This window comes from Dromaius novaehollandiae, chromosome 3, assembly GCF_036370855.1.
Source record: "Dromaius novaehollandiae isolate bDroNov1 chromosome 3, bDroNov1.hap1, whole genome shotgun sequence".
NCBI lineage: Eukaryota > Metazoa > Chordata > Aves > Casuariiformes > Dromaiidae > Dromaius > Dromaius novaehollandiae.
In genome coordinates, this window is record NC_088100.1 from 84,679,609 (window position 1) to 84,699,408 (window position 19,800).

The following is a 19,800-nucleotide window of genomic DNA, read 5'->3' on the forward strand; positions in this document are numbered from 1 at the left end:
GTAGTTATGTAAACAGATTAAAATACAGTGGTTTATTTTATGGATCGCAAGTGAGCAAGCTGTTGCTTTCCCTTGATGTTTTCTTCCCCTTCTGAAGTTTTGTAAATGGAAGTCAGCAAAAAAACTTAGAAAATGTGGTAAGTCCTTTAAACACTCATCTTCCACTGGGTTCCATTATTACAGCCTGTGTACATACATTTGTGTTAGCAGGCTGTCATAAAAGGGGGAGAATTTTGTTATTGTTCTTGTGGACTGACTAAATTAAAAACTGTGCTCTTGCTAAGGGAAGCCTTTAAAAGGTGGAGAAAAGTTTCTGCGCCTGTTTAAGACAAATGAAATTTCACCTCCCCACACACACGGTAAATTAAGAGATCTTTAGTCTGTTTGGCTAAGAGCTTCCATAAAAGCCTCTCTTACGTAAGGGTAGGGGTCACAGGGAAGGAGGTGGATGTTTAGGTCTAAGAGCAAGTTATAACACGGATGCCTGAAAATCAGCAGCTATCGCCTCAAACTCAATAATAGTTTTCTTTTGCATCTTAATCAGCTTTTTAATTTCAAAGCAGAAAGGAAAATACTTTAACATTTTAATAAGTAACATTTTAATGAAGGTTTATCTTTGTTACAACAGCTTTTGAAATCATGTTTGTTCCTCTTGATATGTATTACCTTTTCTAGATTGATATCTTGCTAGTTAAATGCAGAACTTCTTTCCCAACCTCTCTGCTTCCCCACCAAACTGTTATACGGTAGCAGAGCAGGAACCCATATTACTTTTGGATTTTAAGTGATCTGCTGATCACTAACACAGCAGTGTTAGTAGTGTCTCACTTCCCACATAAGAAGCACATTGCTATATATATGATTGTAGACAGATCAACTAGTAGCAATTTAAAAGATACAACTATAATTATGCAGATTTTGTGCACTCTTTCTCCAGCGCAATTACACTGAAAATAACAAAACTTTGTGTGTCTTGCCTTTCTGTGACAGACTGAAAAATACCCTGTCCAAGATACAGGAGTTCCTAAAGGTAAGTAGGGTGAATTCTGTGTATTAGTTCAGGTGTTGTAGATCAGTGTTGTTACATGCAAAGCTGTTGGTGTTATCCAACAGATTGAAATACTTCCCTTGCCCCCCGCCCCCCTAGGGTTTGTTTTAAATGTAGTGTGTGTCTCTGTATTTTACGGTCAGCTTGGTATACGTAACTTTTGAAATTTCCTGACAAAGTTTAGTTTTGGTGCAAAAATCATGACTAGCTATCATCAGAAGATCTTGCCTCTCACCTTGGAAGGAAAATACGGTGGTGCCATCAAAAAACAGAGTTCAGAGACAGACGATAGAGACACGATAATGTTAAAAGGTGGCTTTGAAGAGGTTACCAGTGCCTTCAGGTTATCAGAAATACAATCCAGAAATACCTTCCAGGTCTCTTGCCTCTGATCACGTTCCCAGCCCTATAACCAGTTAACTCTTCATGCCGTCTCTTACTTCGGGCAGGTATTAATACTATTTACTTAGGCACTTAAGGTAGGTACTCTCTGCACAAGTTCCTGCCTCTCCTTGCTGGGAGTGGAGCGAGTGCAGGTTCTGTATTACACTGAAGTTGGGTTGAATAGTGTGAATATCTCCTTTACGGTTTCCTTGACTATGGGGTGGGTGTTTTGGCATCCCAGACTTCGCTTTTGGGGGTGCATTGGCAGGGTCTTAGGTGGGGCACGCTCTGCGGGGAGGGTGTTCTGCACCCTGTACCGCACTGCGAGTCTGCGATGGGGAGAGATGCGGGAAACCAGGCAGAAGCTAGTCAGGAGGCAGACTTCTGTTGAGGATAGTGGGCAATATAACACTGGGGTTAAAGAAAGGTTAAAGGGTTATTTGTGGGGCTTGAGGGAGCCAGCCGTGGAAAATAAGCATCTTCTTAGAAACACTGCTCAGTAGAGAAGTAGAAGAGGGATGAAGACTAATTTGAAATCATAAGCTAACTTCTGTTTATTTGCAGGCAGATGGTTTGTTCCTTTGAAACTGTTTAGTAACACTAAAGAAATTTCTCTGTAACACTTTTTTTCTTTGTCCCTTTTTTTTCCCTTTCACCCATGACACTAGCTCCCCCTCAAAAGGGATTAGATAATTCCTAACTAGTTGATACTTTCAAAGTCTTGAAATCTGACGTTACATCTTTTAAGTATATTTAATTGAAAAAGCAAAGCTGAGAGGAAGTGGAAATTTCAGCACTTTCTGTAGAAAGGAAACAGACTTGGTTTGTTTTTAATTTTAGTTTCTGCTTCCTCTTGCAACGTGTAAAAAGACGTAAGTACTAATATAGTTTGGCATTTCCTCTTTAGAGTAGGAAGTGATGCACATACTCTTAATGTTCTGTTCATTTCTGGAATTTTTCTTTTTTTTCTTTTTTCTGGACATGATTTTTGAAGTATTTCTTACCCTGCTGTGGGTTTTGAAACCTTTTGAATCAGTCCTAGACAGTTCCTTAGAGGATGCCCTTTCAGTGTGCTCAGTAAGAATGAATTTTCATTTCTATAAAAATACAGACTTCTAAATATGAATCTGGGAGCTAAAAAAATGTTACAGATATGCAGGCCTGTTCCTATATAATACAATTTCTGTTTGCTTCAGATTTAATGTTTGAATAAAAAGTACACCATCTTTTTTTTCTTTTTTTTTAGTACATTAGTTAATGGCCCATTTTAGGACCTATCTTATTAAAGTTCTTAGCACCCTCTACTGATTCTGAATTAAAGCGGAGTTGAGGGAAGTTTTCATCTTTCAGGATTAGGCTTAATGTTTATTTCATGTTTTGATTATAGTTCTACTTCCAGTCAAATATACAACAAACGTGACATGCAGTATTTCCACATGAATTAAATGGAGTTTTGATAACAGTGTTCTGTATTTCAGCCAGATTTCTTTTGGTCTCGGGGGCAGGGGTACCTTCAGTAAACATTTACAACTGCTGGTGGTGGAACACTATTTGGCTTTAAGTTTCAACAGCCTTATAAAAAAGGAAAAAGAGGAAAATCATTATTTAATTTTTTCCTGCAAGTATAAGGATGAATTTTTAGATTCAGATCAATTCCTTGAGTGAGATAAGGAAATACATCTCCTTTCTGCTATCTGATGATTCATAAAGATGATAGCTGTTGTTTAATTAGATTTTATTGCTAAATGAACAGCAAGCAGTCATATACTAATACTACAAAGACACTCACCACCAGGGAGTGTCCTGGTATATGTGTGGAATATAACCTCTTTTAAACTCCCTTTCATGTTTCATCTGCACTTGACCCATGGGATTTAAGCAAATGATTTGCTAACAGCGACCTTATTAATCATGCAGAATGAAATTTGTTTGCACAAGGTTCACAAGAGGCTTATGCATTGTTTATATGCTATTTTGAGAGCTAAAGCAAGGCTTGAAAGGTGAACAGAGTTTGTGCTGTTTCTCTGTGCTGGTACATTGTTGCCCTTTTCAATGGACTCCCAAGGCAGGTGGTAAACACACTGTTTGAAATGGATTATTTCAGTGCTTCAGAAAAAAAAACCCTGTGTAATAGAAATAAGATGGTAAGCCTAATTCACAAGGGGCAGAAGTAAAAATATACACTTGTATAGTACATATTTCAATAATGATCTTTGTAAGTGTGATGAAAAAAGCAAAGCAAAAAGAGGATTATATTGAATTGTGACATTCTTTTCCAGCCTACTTTGGTTTTATTGGTTTGGTTAATATTCTCTTGATTCTACTCCTGGTCAGCTTTATGAAAGAACAGCACGACTCTTCCATCAAAAAACATGTAGCAGTTGTTTTTTAAACGACAACTACACTAATATTTGATCTCTGCAAGAATTATTTTTCTTTGCATAGTCATGTTCTGCACGACTTTTTACAATTGCTGCCAATTTAATGCTTTGGGTTTTTTAATCCAATATTTACTAGTGAGAGGTATATTTGAGAGCCTTACTATTTAAAGTTGTATTTGGATGGGAGACCAATGTCTCACAATTTTTGTCTTAGATGAGGAATACCTAACAGATCAAGTTACATTGGAAATTGCCTCTGTGAACATCAAGACTCTTACGTCAGATTCTGGCCTAGTCCAACAGGTAAGGAAAATTATATATGAATTTAAACTAAGCTATTGCTACTGATTAACTATGTTAACAAACATATCTTCAAACTGATTCAGGAGAGCAAGGAATTATTCAGTAAAATAGACCAGAAATAATCACGTTTTTCAGGGTTTAGTGAAGTGAGCTCCTGTGGAAAAAAAACAAAGGAAAGGTTACATAATCCTGAATATTCACTTTGTAGTTTAAATAGGTTTTGATGCATAGATGCTCTGAAGAAGAGCCACCACTGGGTTGAGGCTTTGACGTGCATGTTCTCTCTCTTTCTGGCTGAAAATAGAGCCGGGGCAGAGAATAAATAATGGAGTGAGGAATCCAGGGTTTTGGACTCCTTGTGTTTTGCCTTAGGGAGCTGTTTGTTCTGCTTTGACTTTGGGACCCTGCTCTTCCCATCGTGGAAACACTCTCCACTGGTTGTGAAGCCTGACTATGCCATAGGGTGGACAATGCTGAGTGACCCCCATGCATCATGGTTGCCATCTTTCAGACAAGTGTTACTTGCCAAATTTATTGATTCTCTTTGGGTTGAGCAGAAAACTCAGAGAAGAGAAATGAGCATTGTCCAGTGAGAAGAATGAAGTGGAATTCTTTATGCCTGAGTCCCATCTGCATTTTACCAGAAATGAACATGTGGGTTTAATATGGATGATGGAGGTAACCTTCTTAGCATTCCCATCATCAAGAAGAAAGAAGAAGAAATGTTGCCAGATCATGCCTCTTTTGCTGAAATTGCTATGATGAAGGAGCTCCTATACAGATATTTCAGTGTATTAGGGAGTTAATGGATCTAAAGACCTGGAAAATGTTTTGCTTATCTTCAGTTTGTGCATAGGTTTATAGCTTTCATTAACTTTGTAGAACTTGGCTTGATTTTAATTGTAGACAAAAAATACTCTTGTTTAATAGCTGCATTTTATGGGCAGTAACACTACATTGCATTATTGCAATTACATTACAAGGAAATGATCTTTAATACACCTGAGTGCATCTGAGTTGATAAAAGTGGATAATAACAGGTTGGTAAAAATACCAGTTTTGGAAGAAGATGTATGACACAGATAAGTATCCTTTATTGGGTTTTTTTTTTCCTTTGTACTACTTCTTGCAGTACTAGCCTCTCCTGTTATTTTTATGATGAGACATGAGTATAATGACATTTCTTAAAGGCATTTACATACTAGCTTTCATAATGTGGTTCTAAGTTCCATGGCTTCAGTAAGTCTGGAAGAAGTTACTGAAGCGCAGCACAGCAACTTAGCTTTTGCAAACTAAACAAAAAATACCCAATATTCTCCCATTTTTCTTTGGTTGGTTGGTTTTGTTTCTCTTTAAACAGATCTCTGGAGAGAGGATTTAAAATGTCCTGGCATTTTTTTCAGTGTCTGGGTCAGCAATAGTGTAAATACTGCATATTAACTCCATATATTTGTAGACCAAGGGAAAGGACTGATTTTTTGTTTGCTTGTTTTTTAACGTATTTTAATCACTATCTTTAGGCATAGTTAACCAAGAACACACTGAGCTATGATGGGCAGCTGCTCTTCCAATATGTTACTCCTCTGTGGATTTGTTCCTCAGAACTTAATACTGTTCTCCTTCTTTTTAAGAATTTAGTGGAAATGGAGACAATGACTATAATCAGGATTTCCAGATATATTTTTTCTTAAACTTAGGATGTTCATATGGCAAGAATGTCAGGTTCATAAGTTTAAAAAGCTCTGTCCAGAGAAAGCTTATCTGGTACCAGTGGAAAAGCAAACTACTAGAAGATAAAGGCAAGGGTTATCCTGTTGAAAGGAGGCATGTGCAGCATTCGACCTTTCTTGAGCAGAGACCAGTCATTGCAAGGAGAATTGATGTTGCATGTGCGATCCTGCAGTTTTCAAGGAAGTGGGAAATAGCATGTAAATTTTACCTTTTCTAACACAGTCTTTAATTTTGGAGATAGTTCACCACATTGTCTGAAACCACCTATAAACCGCTTGTAGTGGATTTTGTAGTACAGAAGGCGTAGACAGGAATGGAGTATCTTATTACACTGTATTGTTACACAGTTGGCTTGCGTTTGCATGCACAGCTTCCAAGATGCTAAGAGGCCTGCTATGATAGTTTTGGAAGAATGATACAAAAATCAACAATGCTTTATTGCAGTTATCTAAGGGGAAAATCCCCTTCTGCTTTCATCTTTAAATCCTCAATAGAAGAAAGCTGTTTCACCTGGCTCCACACCCACATAGCTAAAGTAAGGGCAGCTGCCATTTCTTGCAGTTCTGGGATCAAGGTGCTCTCCTTCCAGTTTTCAGGTGTTCCTCTCTAAATAGCAGTAGAATTGAAACATTACAACGTGTGTTGTAGACTCAAGCTGCTAAGTAATTTCATTATGGTTTAATTAGCAGGCAAAAAGTCACTGAGGTAATCTTTACTTTAAAAAGAAGTGTTAGACTTGAGCCAGTAGAAATGTTCAAGTCCAGCCATTGTCTAGAAATGCTTCCTATGTATGTAAAGAAGCTTGTAAATAGCTCCTCCGCTTTTGCTAGATCAGTGAAACAGTCCCTTACTCTTTCATGTTACAGGCAAAGTTCTTGGGTCTCTCATCATAAAACACTTAAAAATCTTTTAAATCAAATCATGTGAATTGTTGAACAGCCTTGTACATACTTTATTTAAAGAAAACCCTTAAACTGTTTTTCATGCTTGCAGTATGAGTTGTTAGCTTACAGTTGTGGTTCAGCAGCAGTTTTCATGACTGTGTACTGGGAGGTCACCTTGTAATAATTGATTAAGTGCCCAGACTATCACTTTTCGAACAGTGAGTACTGCAGTCAGTATTGAATTAACACTAATCAAATAAGGAAAATTAAACAAACATGAAAAATGTGGGGAAGCAGAAGGAGGGAGTAAGAGCAATTACTCCAAAGATGTAACTCCAGAGCATGTCACTAATAGGGATAACATTGTTCAGTAGATTTAACCAAAAAGGCAGTTTTGTGGTAACTTAAATAAGGCTTATTTTAGAGCAAAAATGAGCTAAAAGTCTGGAGGTATTTTCATTAGATGCTTTGCTGGCATGGATTCCTCAGGAAGCAGCCCCAAGGTTGAAGGACCTGGGACTTCTGCTATACTCACTGAAGAAGCATAAGTATGTGTACTTTTTTTCTGTTAATTTCTTAATTTCTGTTTCCAAATAAGTTTATATATAAATGGTAACTAGTGAGAGTGTAAATAATAGGTTAGTGCTAACTGCTTGAAGCGCTAATGCCATTCTGTCATAGGAGGAGCCAAAGCATAAAAAGGCTGCCTGAAAAAACTGCAGATTGTTGGTAATTTCTCATAGCAGATATGTTCCCAGTCTGACCTTTACAAGTAGTTGAAGATTCTTCTAAGAAATCTTCTGTCACTTCTAAATTAGACAAATAGTTACTCTGATGTTTGAATATTTTGTTCTGATTTGTATTTATTTTCTGCTTTTTAGCCAGAGAAAGACTCACAAAACCATACTGGTGAATCACTTTCAGGTAATAGCCAGCTTTCCTGTTCTACGTATTTTATTCCTAGATTTTTTTTGAAAGTGCTTTATTAAAAACTGCTGTTTGCCCTTACCTAGAACTGCCTGGATAATCAATGCTTGTGAAGCTCATTTCATTACCAAGACATGGTCTATATCTGCTCACCAGGGCCATTTAGAGCTACCTCTTTGTTCTAAAGGGGGTGGTATCGATAATGCAGATTGTACAAAACACATGTAGGCTGTCCGAATACATGTAGTACATCCATCTTTGAAAAAAATCTGTAAACAGGTTTCTGTAGAAAGCAGAGGCTGGTAGTAGGCAGTGTGGGCTTATCCCATATGGTACAAATTCGCCAGGGGGATGGCTGATATACAGCCCACTTAATCCAACAGTGAACAACTGAGAATTTCCTTTTAATGAAGAAGCTTGTCCTATCATGTAACATTAGGACCATGCAATTAGGTGGGTAGGTCATCATTTTGCTCATCAGTATCTAACACAGGGCACCTTAGAAAAGCCGGATTCTTTATAATGCTTTTGATAGCCTGCAAATGGTATAGCACAAGAAGCAGATTGGTTTAGTTTTGTTTACCTATAATCGTGCCCTATGTTTTCTTTACCCCCTTTTCCTTGCTTTTATTGGAGGATAAAACTTACTCTGGCACCCTTGCAAAGCAAAATAAGATGAAATTCAGATAGGGATTTAGTTATACAAACAAGTTTTTTCTCACTTCAGCAAGAGCTCAGGGCGCATAAGAAGAGCAGAATAGCTAATATATACTTTTCTTTAGAAAACAGCTGCAAGGCCTGTGGAATACCTGAGAGCAGAGATGTCACCAGAACGTGTTTTCCCTTTAATAGGGAATCCAAGCATTCATATGAAGTCATGTGTCTGCAGCAGTGTTGTAGCTGCATGTCCTAACTTGTTGAAAAGTTCAGAAGTTGTCTTTAGCCTGCTAAAAAAGCAAGCTGATGAGCTACATTACAAAAATAACAATAGCCTGTTCTTCCCTTGGAAATTAAACCCAGAACGCACACAAAAACTACATCCAGCTGAGTTGCTTTTATAAGGACTAATATTCAGAGTAAAAAAGTCAGTATCTGAAGGTCTTTCTGGAATTTTCTCGCAATCTGACAGTAACCTTAACAGATGCTGTTATCTATAGAAGAGGGTGGCATTGACTGATTTGGCCTTTCTCAGAGCTATAGTTCAAGTCTTTTACAGCAGTGCTGATCCAGCGCCTGTAAATTGCCTGTCACTGTTTCCTGTTGTTGTTTTTTAACCAATATTGTGATTAATACAGTTCTCTTCTTGCAATGTCCCTTTTTCAAACAATTTCATCCCAAGCAGGAGCAGTTACTTGGCTGTACAATGAGGCTGCAGGACAGAAGTTGTAGAAAGTGCTTCTAGGCTCTGTCCGGTATCTACTGTTCTTTGGACATATCAAATGCTCCCTCACTTCATAAAAGGGCTAGTTAAGGTCACGTCCACAGCCAAAATGTTAAAACAGTACCCTAGACTACTGTAATGTTAAAAGTCTTAGTTTTTAATGAGAAATGCAACTAGAACTGGTTTCTGCATACTTTTTAGAGATTATTAATATACAATATAGTCTGATAGCACTGCACTGTTAAGAGCACTGGGAAGATACTGATTGTTGTGTGTGGGAGACCTCCACATGGCAAGTTCTGGTATCTGATGCAGATTTTAGAATGTATCACCACCTACTTCCAGCAGTGTGGTATTATTTTTTTTCTCTGACATGGAGGAGTATGCATTTTGTTTCTTTCCATAGCATGCATTTAAAGTAGGCTTCTTAGATAGAACAAGGACAATTCTATTGTAAGAACCTTTAAAAACACAGGAACGCTTTCACTTCATCATCATTTAAAGTACTAGATGTTAGCTGTGTTTGCAGCTGTCAGCAGAGATACTCCTGGTGCAAACATTTCATTTTTTTGTAAAGGCAGCAGCTCAGGAGTGTGAAGCCTTTGACTTCATCCTACCATGTATATATATCCTACCACCTATACAAGATTTTAATACAAGTCCCTCGCACATAATGTTGTTGGTGGCATAAGCGAGGAAACTTTCTTCCAGTTTCCAGGAAGAAAGGTAGTTCCTGAAAACAAAAAAAGGGAATATCCCAGCTCACACAGTGGTACGAGTTGCATGCCTTTTTTATAAAAGGATAAATAATATATTTTCAAAATTGTTTCCTTTTGATTATAGACCTTGGACACATTCAAGAGAAGTCTTGGAAAGTTAATTTCATGAGTAATTCACTGAGAAAGGCATTAAAATATCAGTATTCTGACTTTCAGAAATGGTTCTCAGAAACATGATATTCTTCAACCCTTTGCGCTTTTAACTTTCTGTTCATGGTGAAACCACAGTAATAGATCCTAACTTCTCCCCATGTAATGGTTCTAACTGCAGATCTCAAGAAAGCCTGCAAGGAAAATGGCACCTGCTCCTTGTGCTTATTTCGTGCACCAACCATCAGTGACATGCTCAATGATGAGGACTTGTTGTACACTGTGAGGCTAAAGCTGGATCCCTGTCACCCAACAGTGAAAAACTGGAGAAACTTAGCAAGCAAATGGGGAATGACTTACGATGAATTGTGTTTCCTTGAACAGAAGCCTCAAAGTCCCACCTTGGAGTTCTTGCTACGCAATAGTGACAGGACTGTGGAGCAGCTGATTGAGCTCTGTAAATTTTATAAGAGGATTGATGTTGTGAAAGTGCTACTGAAATGGGTGGAGGAAGAATGGCCCAAGAGAGGTAACAGAACTTAGCAGAATGACTTCTAGGTCAAAGAAAATTGTTAGTCTGTATTGGTTAAAAGTTGGGACTAGCTGCCACTAGTAGATGGGAAGCTTCCCATTGCCAGAGAAAGAGCCTGTACTGGCAGTTTGTATACTGTGTAAACTTTATGTACTGTTTACACATATATATGCGCTCTGCCCTCAGGGTTGCAAAAATAACCTTCCCAAAGTAAGCTGAAAAATGCAGGTTGTATTCTTGAGTCTACAAACACCTTCAGTTTCTGCTGCTGTTTGCAGGCTTCCTAAGCAGAAGAGGAATGAAAAAGCCAGACCGCTAATTTTATAGCAGCAGTTGTGAACCAAGTCAGTTGTGTGCTGTTAGGAAAGCCATGATAAGAATGCAAGTCTCTTGGCTTTGCTGGCAGCCCTTCCACAATTTTTTACATGTTCTACCTAGTACAACATGAGGGGTTTTTTTTTTTTCTTTCTTTCTTTCTTTTAAGGAAGCTTTATGACTCTGGTTTGGCATAGGAACACCTGTGTGTTCCAAGCAGCAGTTTGGATTTGCGTGTTCCAATTAATTTAAAGTTTGAACATCATGTTCAGGAAAATTAAGTTCTGATTCTCTTTTATAAACAAGAAGAGACATTGAGCAAAGTAATTGCATAGTTTTACATCATTAGGACATATATTTGCTACAGAAGAAATCATGCAGTTCAGACGGGCTTTCCAGCCCATAACCATTAGGGACAAAAAAGCAATGCTAAAGCAAAAATACTTTAGACTTAAAATTAGTTTTCAAAGTTTTAAAGAAAATGTTCACCCTGGCTATTCTTATCTATTTATCTCAAATGCCTCTTACTTTGCAGTGGGAGCAGACAGCTAATGCCTCACCTAAAGTACATCCTTAGTAGTGACTATAACTTTCCTGTTTACAAGCTGTGGTTTTCTTCAAGAGAACACAGCACAGTCCTGTGGGCTGATGTACTTTCTGTCCCACACTGGAGTAGTTGCATACATGTATAGAATTAATACAAGTTTATGTATTGATTAAAGCCACTGTAATGGGAATCCACCTACAGTCCTGGTGGATTGTTCTTAAAGCACTTAATGGTAGTTTAGACTGACATTTCCCAAAGGATTATGTCACTTTGGTATTCTGAATTATACTGTTTACATTTAAAATACGCTTAGAAATTGGTCTTTTTTGTACCATTCTACTGAGTTCTAATGTTTAAAAAGCTCTTGAAAAATGGATGATATAGTGGGCTGTGTAAAGTACTTATTGCTATAATGCCATCAGAATAAGAAATGTTGTGACCTAAAAATACTTTTAGTTGTTACCCTTACTAAAGCATATTGGACAATGCTAATATGTACATAGGTGTATATACCAAAGCAGTGAACTGTATGCCAAGATGTGGGGCAAACTAGAGTGGAATACAGGTTGATGCACTGTTTACTTTCCTCAAGTAGAACTGGCTAATTAAGATTTAGGAGCAAAGCTAATGGAAGTCAAAGTAGGGTTGTATACTGAGTTCCTTACTGTAAGCAAATGAGAAGGGACCTCTAGTAGTGCTATACTATAGATATTGCAGGGGAATAGTTACGGAGTAGCTAGGAGTAAAGACTAATGTTTTAGATGTCAGGCACTAGTTCTGGGGGTGAGGTAAATTAGCTTTACTGCAATTACTTCAAGAAGTTGAAGATCTTGTTTCAAGGTGAGGAAAGACCCAAATTTGAGGTTTTTTTTTTTTTTTTTTTTTTTTTCCTTTTTAAAAGCTCGTGGAAGACTGGACTTGTCATTAACTTTTTCTTTTAATCATTACTCAAAAAAGCTGCCACACTTTAGAACAGTATGTTTTCTAGCCATATTTCTAAGTGTAAATTGCACTTCTGTATCTCACAGGGGCTATAGTTCAGATGTTTCATGTTCCTCTTTTGGCAGCTGGAGTCTCCTAATAGAAACCTGTCAACTCTCACTTTTGCAAATAAGCTTCTCATTTTGGCTGGGAGTTCTGGAATCAGCCTTGAGGATAACTGCTCTAGCTGGGCTGTCTGCTATTTCCAGTACCTACAAAGGCATCCACTGCATACATGCAGATAGCTCATATGCAGCTAGTCCAACCTGATGCCCATACTTTGGGCCTACCATATGCATGATTTAGGATGGTGTGTCTGTGTTAAGTTGCTCTGCTTAGGGATGAGTGTTGGCAGGTGTGCCAACAGCTTTTCTCTCCCACAGCATGCCACAGCTATATGCATGTGGTATAGTTTGTTCTGCTGTGGTAGATCTTGTCCAGCAGGGAGCCTGGCTGGAATTCTCACGTGAGGACTGACAATGGGAACATGAAATGGTGCAGTGGCATTTCTGAATCAAGAAAAAGTTTAACTGAAATCTGCCCCTTTTCCTGTTTTCTGGCTAAAACCTGTAGTATTTTGAAGAAACCCCGTTATCTAGTGGAAATGAGTTCTGATTCCCTGTTTTCCTTTCTTGAAAAATCAATATAAGCTGCAACGATTCATCTCTGCTGGAAATAAAGCTGCTTCTGAGAGTTCATATGTGAATTCTGTGTAAATTCAGCACTGAATGTTGAAAACGTTAGCTTTAAACTTCATTACACACTGGATTGCTCATTAGTATACTTGAAATGATCTTAATTTCTTTTTCCCTTTGTGTGGCATGAATTGAGACATACGCTTTTTTTTTTTAGTTTTATATCTGTTTACAAGGTGCCAGGTCTGAGTGTCCAGTTTAAGTGTTCTTATATCTCTTGTCATAATGTATACTATATTTAGAAGAAATATAGATTGTCAGTGTTTGATTTTTTTTTAATTGTGTTTGTTTTCATTTCTTATGGCTAGGAAAATGGCTGTTTTTCCTTCCCTCCAGTCACAATTTTTTTGGAAGCACTGAACTATCAACTAGATGTGCTGTGCAAAAACATCTTACATATGAGATGCATCGCTTCTTAAACCACCTATGTTTGCAACAGATACTACAGCAAAACCAGCTATGTTTGCATATGTTTTGCACAGCATTATGGAAGGTGCATCTTGTTCTTTCCCATATGAAAGACAAGTTAATTATAAGATGATGAACAAGGATGTTTGCAGAGCTACTAACTAGAAAGGTGTGAAACCTCCACTGGGTAAACTTCCTGAATTAATAACTAATCTGATAACAAAGGTTAGAGAATCAAGAGGACACTGAGGAGACTGTGCTAGACCATCAGTTTCATTCATTTATCTCTTTCTGCTATTCTCAGGACAGACCCAGCCTCCCTTCATGGATTTTCAGTTCTTCAGCTGAGAAGCTGGCAATAGCTAGCAACGTATTCTGCTGTCTCTGTGTCTGTGGGATAATCAGCAGCCCTTCCCACACACTTTGTCTTCATGAGGGTATGCCAAACCACTATATTCCTTCATTCCTGCAGCATTATCCAAGAGACAATGAGCCTAATAATTGTTCTTCAACACCAAAGATACAGTCCTGTGCTCTGGAAGCCTCAAGTTTTGCTATGAAGCCAGCTGTGGGGTATTCCCAAAAAGTCAAGGTGACAGTGCCCAGTTGCCTTACTCACTGCATGCATGTTACTTTGGTCTATGAAGAGGAGTGGAAAATGTTTTTTGGGCTGTCCTTTGGATGCCTACATTACAGGATAAGGTAGTCAGCATGGCTCTAGGTGCTTGCTTGAAAGGCAGTTGTACAGAAGCTCTAAAACACACTAGTTCCTGAAGACCTACTCAGTAATAGAGGGTTGCAGCTGTCCGGAGTAACACTCAGTGCAAGAGTCTGCATATTTTTCCACTGTCTCAAACTGACTGTCCCCCACAATTCCAAGTCAAGTTGTTAGCAAGTGAAAAAATGTGAGTTTTGACTGGTGGTGTAAGTTAGGGTAGCGTTGTTGACTTGTGGCCAGACATAGTTGGGAATCATTCATCAGATGCAACAGAGTTGTTTGAATGAGCTCAAAGAAAGTGCATGGCATTTATAAAAACTTAAAGATTATCCTACTTCTGTGATTTTTTTACAGCATATCATGTTCTTCCATCCATGAAGGAAAAGTGATTAGTTACTCATAACTGATTTCAATATGTCTTGTAAGTCTTAAGTTTTAGACAGTGGATCAGAGTGCCCTCAGACTTGGGTTGTTGCCTGCTCTGATGATGAAGTGCTCCTCCTGCCCCTTTGCAGCTCAGCTAGTCCTGGCTGCTGGTCTAAGGTCAGCTATCAGCCTTAGCTGGGTAGAGTGGCTGAACATAAGGAGCACTAAAAAGAATTTATGTGTAAAGATGGACTCTCTGTAGTAGTTGTAAGCAGGTGCACACCTTGGCCAAGGCTTGGTACTGGCTCAGTCTTAGAAGAAACTGGTGACAAAGAGGAGTTGTCAGGGTTGAGAGAGACTTGTCTGCATGCTTTATTTGGGGGCAATTAAACAGCCAGGCAGACTTACTAGTTGGTTTGCAAATTGTTCACCCCAGCCTGGGTTGAGCTCTGGTGGGACAGCTGATCACCAGAGCGCTGGGTTTGCCTGGGGATGACTGTTGAGTATGGATTTGTGCTGAAACCAAGGCAGGGTGAGTAGAATTTGATGTCCTGCAGGGGAGACTTGGAGGCAGATTCTGCTGCAAGGTGCTTAGAGATGCTCTCTTGAATGTTTACGTATTTTTAGAAGTCTGGCCCTTAGGGTCTCTGTACTTTGCCTTTGTAAAATGACTTTTTCCAATTTCAAAGGTAGGTCATTGGGGATAAAAGTATGTTGGATAAGAGTCACATGAGAATATTAAATGTGAGTACAGAGCAGCACAAGTTCTGTTAGGGTGGGCTTAGCAAGGTGAGCTTTGACTTTCCTGTGCTCAGACGTGAGACAGCATCTGTATATTGGATATGTTTAGGCTGGGTTTGCTGCCCTTCACAATGCTATGAAGGTGAGCATTAAAACTGTAGAGTACGAGAAAGAGGAGGCTTCTGACAGAAATGACTAGCGAGAAGTAATGTCTATGGTGTTAATTTCCTCTTTTGTCTGATGAATGTAAAGTAGCTATCTTGACTAAAAATCTTTGTTTCTTCCAGCTGCATCTTTTAGCCTTCTTGAGAAAAATACAAAAATAAGGCCAAATGTGTTAATAACTTTAAAAATAAATAAGCATGTTCTGTGTGTTTCTGCCCTAAATAGATAAGCAGCTTAGCATATCCATAGAAAGGTCCCCTCCCCTCCCTCCCTTCCTCCCTTCCTGTTTGAGAATACTTTTTTTGCCTCTAAAAATTAACAAAATTCTGTGTTGTTGACAACATGAAGCACACTTACATAGCTAAAGGGATTCATAATAGGAAGAGGCAGGATTAGAGTGAGAAAGGGACACCCAAATCCTTGTGCTAGCAATGATGCCTGAGGCTTTTTTTCATGTTTATGCCCAGTATATATGAGCTTCCACCACAGCTTTCAAAATTCAGTTCATTTATGAGCCCATAAATAGCTTATTAGATTTTTTGTCCTAATTTACTTTTGTCTCTAATTTAATTTCTCTGCAAGCTGAGAAACTCAGAAGCCTACTGAAAAGCTCTCTATCCATCAGCAAACACCTACCATCTTGTGGTGAGAGGTGATATTGCAGCCCTCTTTTTTTCTCTGAAAACGCAGGAACACTTCACGGGAAGGTGAGCACATCTGTAGCTGCAGAGGCCCAACAGGGAGATCCCAGGAGCCTGCAGCGAGGCTGGCGGTGTAGCTGAGGCATGATGGTGCCGTCCTGGGGATATCGGCTGTGTTCTTGGGTTCAGTCACAGCTCTGATTTAGAGCCCATCATGCAGTTTTTTGTTTTGCACAGATGCAGCATGTTTCTTGTTTTTAATCTGCCTCTGTAGGTAGGGACGGAGGTGCTGTGTTTGTGTACATCTTGACACATCTTTTGGTGAGGGGGAACAGGACAGGCATAGGCACAGGTTTGCTGTAGTACCTGTTGCAATTCAAATGAAGAAGATCCTGACTACTTACAAAAGGCTAGAGCGTTATGTCACTGGTTTCAAAAATAGGGGGTGAGGATGCTTTACGTGGCCCCTAATCTGGGCATCAGTTTTCAAAAGGAGCAGTGACTTCCCGGTAACTCTTGTGTGTCCTTTGGCCCTTGTATCCGATCTGTATCTTGTTCGTTCATATGCTTCTCTTTAACCTCTTGCTTTAAAAGGCAGGCACTGCAACAAAAAGTTAGAAGACTACTTGCTACTCTCTGAAGTGGGGGGAGCATTTTAAATTTCTGAATGGGCTGAAGTGCAAACCCATTTAAAAATGGACTTTTAATTTTGTTCACTGTGATTTGTGAGATTTGTTCTTCTAGGCTTTAAACTAAAAATTGGAAGACCTGAATGAGCACTGGAGCTAAACATTAACTTATCAAAGAAGTTATGAAAGGTCACTGATCAACTTGCAACTAAATAACATCTGAACCGGCTGGGTTATCAACTGACCTGTTTTAATGTTGCTGTATCAAAAACTGATGACTCATGTCCACTTAGTATCCAGTTAAAGCCTTTCAAATAAGCTGGGGGAATAATTTCCATCTGAAATTGCTGTGATGCACAGACAGTTCCACTAAAGCTATTGTTATAATATATTAATTATATGTTAATTATATATATATAATTATATGTATAAAAATAATTATATGTTATATAATACAAGCAGTGTTAGGCTTTTGGGAGCATATAAATTTGTTACACATAAAAGTCCTACTGAACAGTACAGTGTGCTAGAGGCTTTATCCCTCTGGCCTGTTGTACAGTATTAACTAGGGGAAGAAGTTACAGTTACTCAGGTACCACTCAACATGCAAAGAAGACCTGGTGAGAGTAACGTCCAGTGGGCAGATTTCTTAATAAGGACTAATGATCTTGAATACGTAATTAAGAAGCTAGATCATGTGCACGTCCATCAACTTTGAGTGAACACAGATAAACTTGTCATAACCCATATTCTTGATCTGTTACCAAACTTGGCAAAGACTCTTGATGAGACCTGCAGAAAGCTATGGAGGTAATACTGAATGGTCAGGGTGGTGCATTATCATGAATTACACGCAGTATGTAGAGCAGGGAGAAGCTTCTGGTTCTCAACAGGATTTTGGTTACAGGATATTCAGATAGTGATTCATGAAAATGCACGACATGCTGCCATGAATTGTTGTGGAGGCCAAAAAGTGCCAGCAGTCTAAAAAGGAGTTGGGCAAATTCATGGTCTGCTTGTTAAGTAAGATGGTGCAGTTGCGACATCTGGCTCAGAAAGTCTTAAACTGCTGATGGCCAGAGGCTGAGTGTGTGGTACTCGGTGGTTGGCTTGTTTCTCACTCTGCTTCTCTAGGCAGCTCCTGCTGGCCACCATCTGGAATGACTGTTGGGTACGCTGCCCTTCGACTTGACACAGGACAGCCAGTCTTGCCTTAACCACACCATAGAACAGCAAAGCAGATATCTTATACCAGCCTCAAATGAGCAGCAGTACTTAGGGCTGTGGGGGCAGGCCAACTCTGTAAGTAAGCATGTCTTTGTTTGGGCTTTGCTATGTAGGTGAGGAAGAAAAGTAAATGAGATGTATCTGAATAACAAGAGACCATAAGAAACCTATCACAGAAAGTGCTGGATAAGCCTGAAAAGGAAAAGCAGCCCCTTCCAGAAAAAGAAGAGCAGTGTTTTGACCTGTAGTTAGGAGGAGAGATGAATAAAAGGGACCCATGAAAGGGCCTGCAATATGTTTCTTTGTATAAAGTCCAGTGACTTTTTTTTTTTTTTTTTTTTGAAGTAGCTCACCAGTTATTGGAGGAAATTTCACAATTGTAATGGTGTATAAAACACTGGGCCAGGCAACTGTGACTAAGTATGTGGTCACTTGGGCAGTGCCTTGCTGCCCAGAGAGGAACAGGTCATAGGCTGAAAAGAAAGGACAGGGGAACTCCTCAAAAAGTCTCCTTTGGGGAAGTAGGACTGCATGTAATCATGTACTCTGTGGCACTGCTGAAAATGAGGAGGGACTGGAGAGCAGGAGCAGGGAGTTGAATTGAAGCGGGTAGCTGAGGCAGGTGGCAGAGTGAGAGTGTGGCTCTGGTGGCTCGCACCACTCAGGACAGCTGACAGCACCACTGGGGCTGCACAGAGTGGATGTGGCCCTGCTGTCTGGCAGAGAAGGCGGTGGTTCCCACACTGGAGGGGCATGGGTGCAAGGTGAGGGGTTTGCTGCAGGTGGTAAGGAGCAGATGTAACAGCTCCTTTACCAAGAAATCAGATGAATGCTCAAAATATTTTGCATTTGTACCTGTTGTACTATTCTCTTTTTATCCAATAAAGTGGCATTTCTTAAGTCACCTGATTAAATATGTGAGAAGTAGAAAGCACATGCCACATCATCAGTTTAGTTTAATTTTCGCAGATTTCTGGGTGGGTTTCAACTGTTACTAGCATGGCCTGAGTTGCTGCCAGATTACACTAAAACATGCTACAATTATACAGGTGATTGTATGTATCAAATCCATTTTTGCTGACACTAGACTACTTTCAGAGAGCATGAATTTAAGCACTTCATTTATCTGAGCTAAAAATTTATTTCCACTATTAGACCCCATCACTTAGATCCAAAACCTATGTGTAAAATGGTGCCAGACACCATCGGTCTGTCTTAATGCGGGTTGTGATCTGACACTATGCTGCCCAAGTGCTAGAGTCAGTCTCTTTTCCTGAGTGGAGAAGGAAAACAAGATGTAAATGGAGAGGTGAATATGTAAAACATCACGTTTCAGTTTTCAGTAAAGCAAGTCAAAGCAGTTTTTGGTACTCAGGAAGAGGTAAGATTTGGAAACCTCCTAATTGTCACTTAAAATGAGCAGGAAGTTCATAAAGGCTGTACTCAGTAGAGCTGCTATGGGAGCAGCTGATGTACACTGGTGGCTCCCTGTGTTGCTGGTGTCCTGCAATAACAGTCCTGCCTCCTCCCCCCTCCCCCCCCCGTTCTTGTGGTTGGGGCAGGGTGTAGGAAAGGCAGGTAACATTTCTCAGGGGTAGTAGGGTCCTCCCTCAAATGCTACCCTTTGGCCAAGAATAGCTTCTAAATTTGTTTCAGCTGAAATTGTCTGCCTGTGTCTTGACGCAGCACTTCTGTTTCTGCAGCAAGCAAAATTTGCTAGAGTATAGAAAATCAGACTGTGCTGACAGGATAATACACAACCCCAGCAATGGCTGTATGCATAGTAATTCAGTGAAGTTCTAGTTTTAAAAGCAAAAGCCTGAATTAGACCATGGAAATAAAGGAAGATTTTTTTGTGATTGCCTTCATAACTGCCACCAGTAAATGTTGCTAAAAATAGCACTGTCATGTGAAATCAGCAGGAAAA

The 19,800-nt window shown here is 39.3% G+C and overlaps 1 protein-coding gene across 1 annotated transcript in view; it reads left to right on the plus strand.

Moving 5' to 3' along the window:
• Positions 1-19,800, plus strand: part of LGALS8 (galectin 8) — a 50,623-nt gene that overhangs the window by 6,287 nt on the left and 24,536 nt on the right. The window contains 2 exon segments of the mRNA XM_064509346.1: positions 991-1,030; positions 4,028-4,116. Of these exon segments, the coding sequence (XP_064365416.1) occupies positions 991-1,030; positions 4,028-4,116 (129 nt within the window).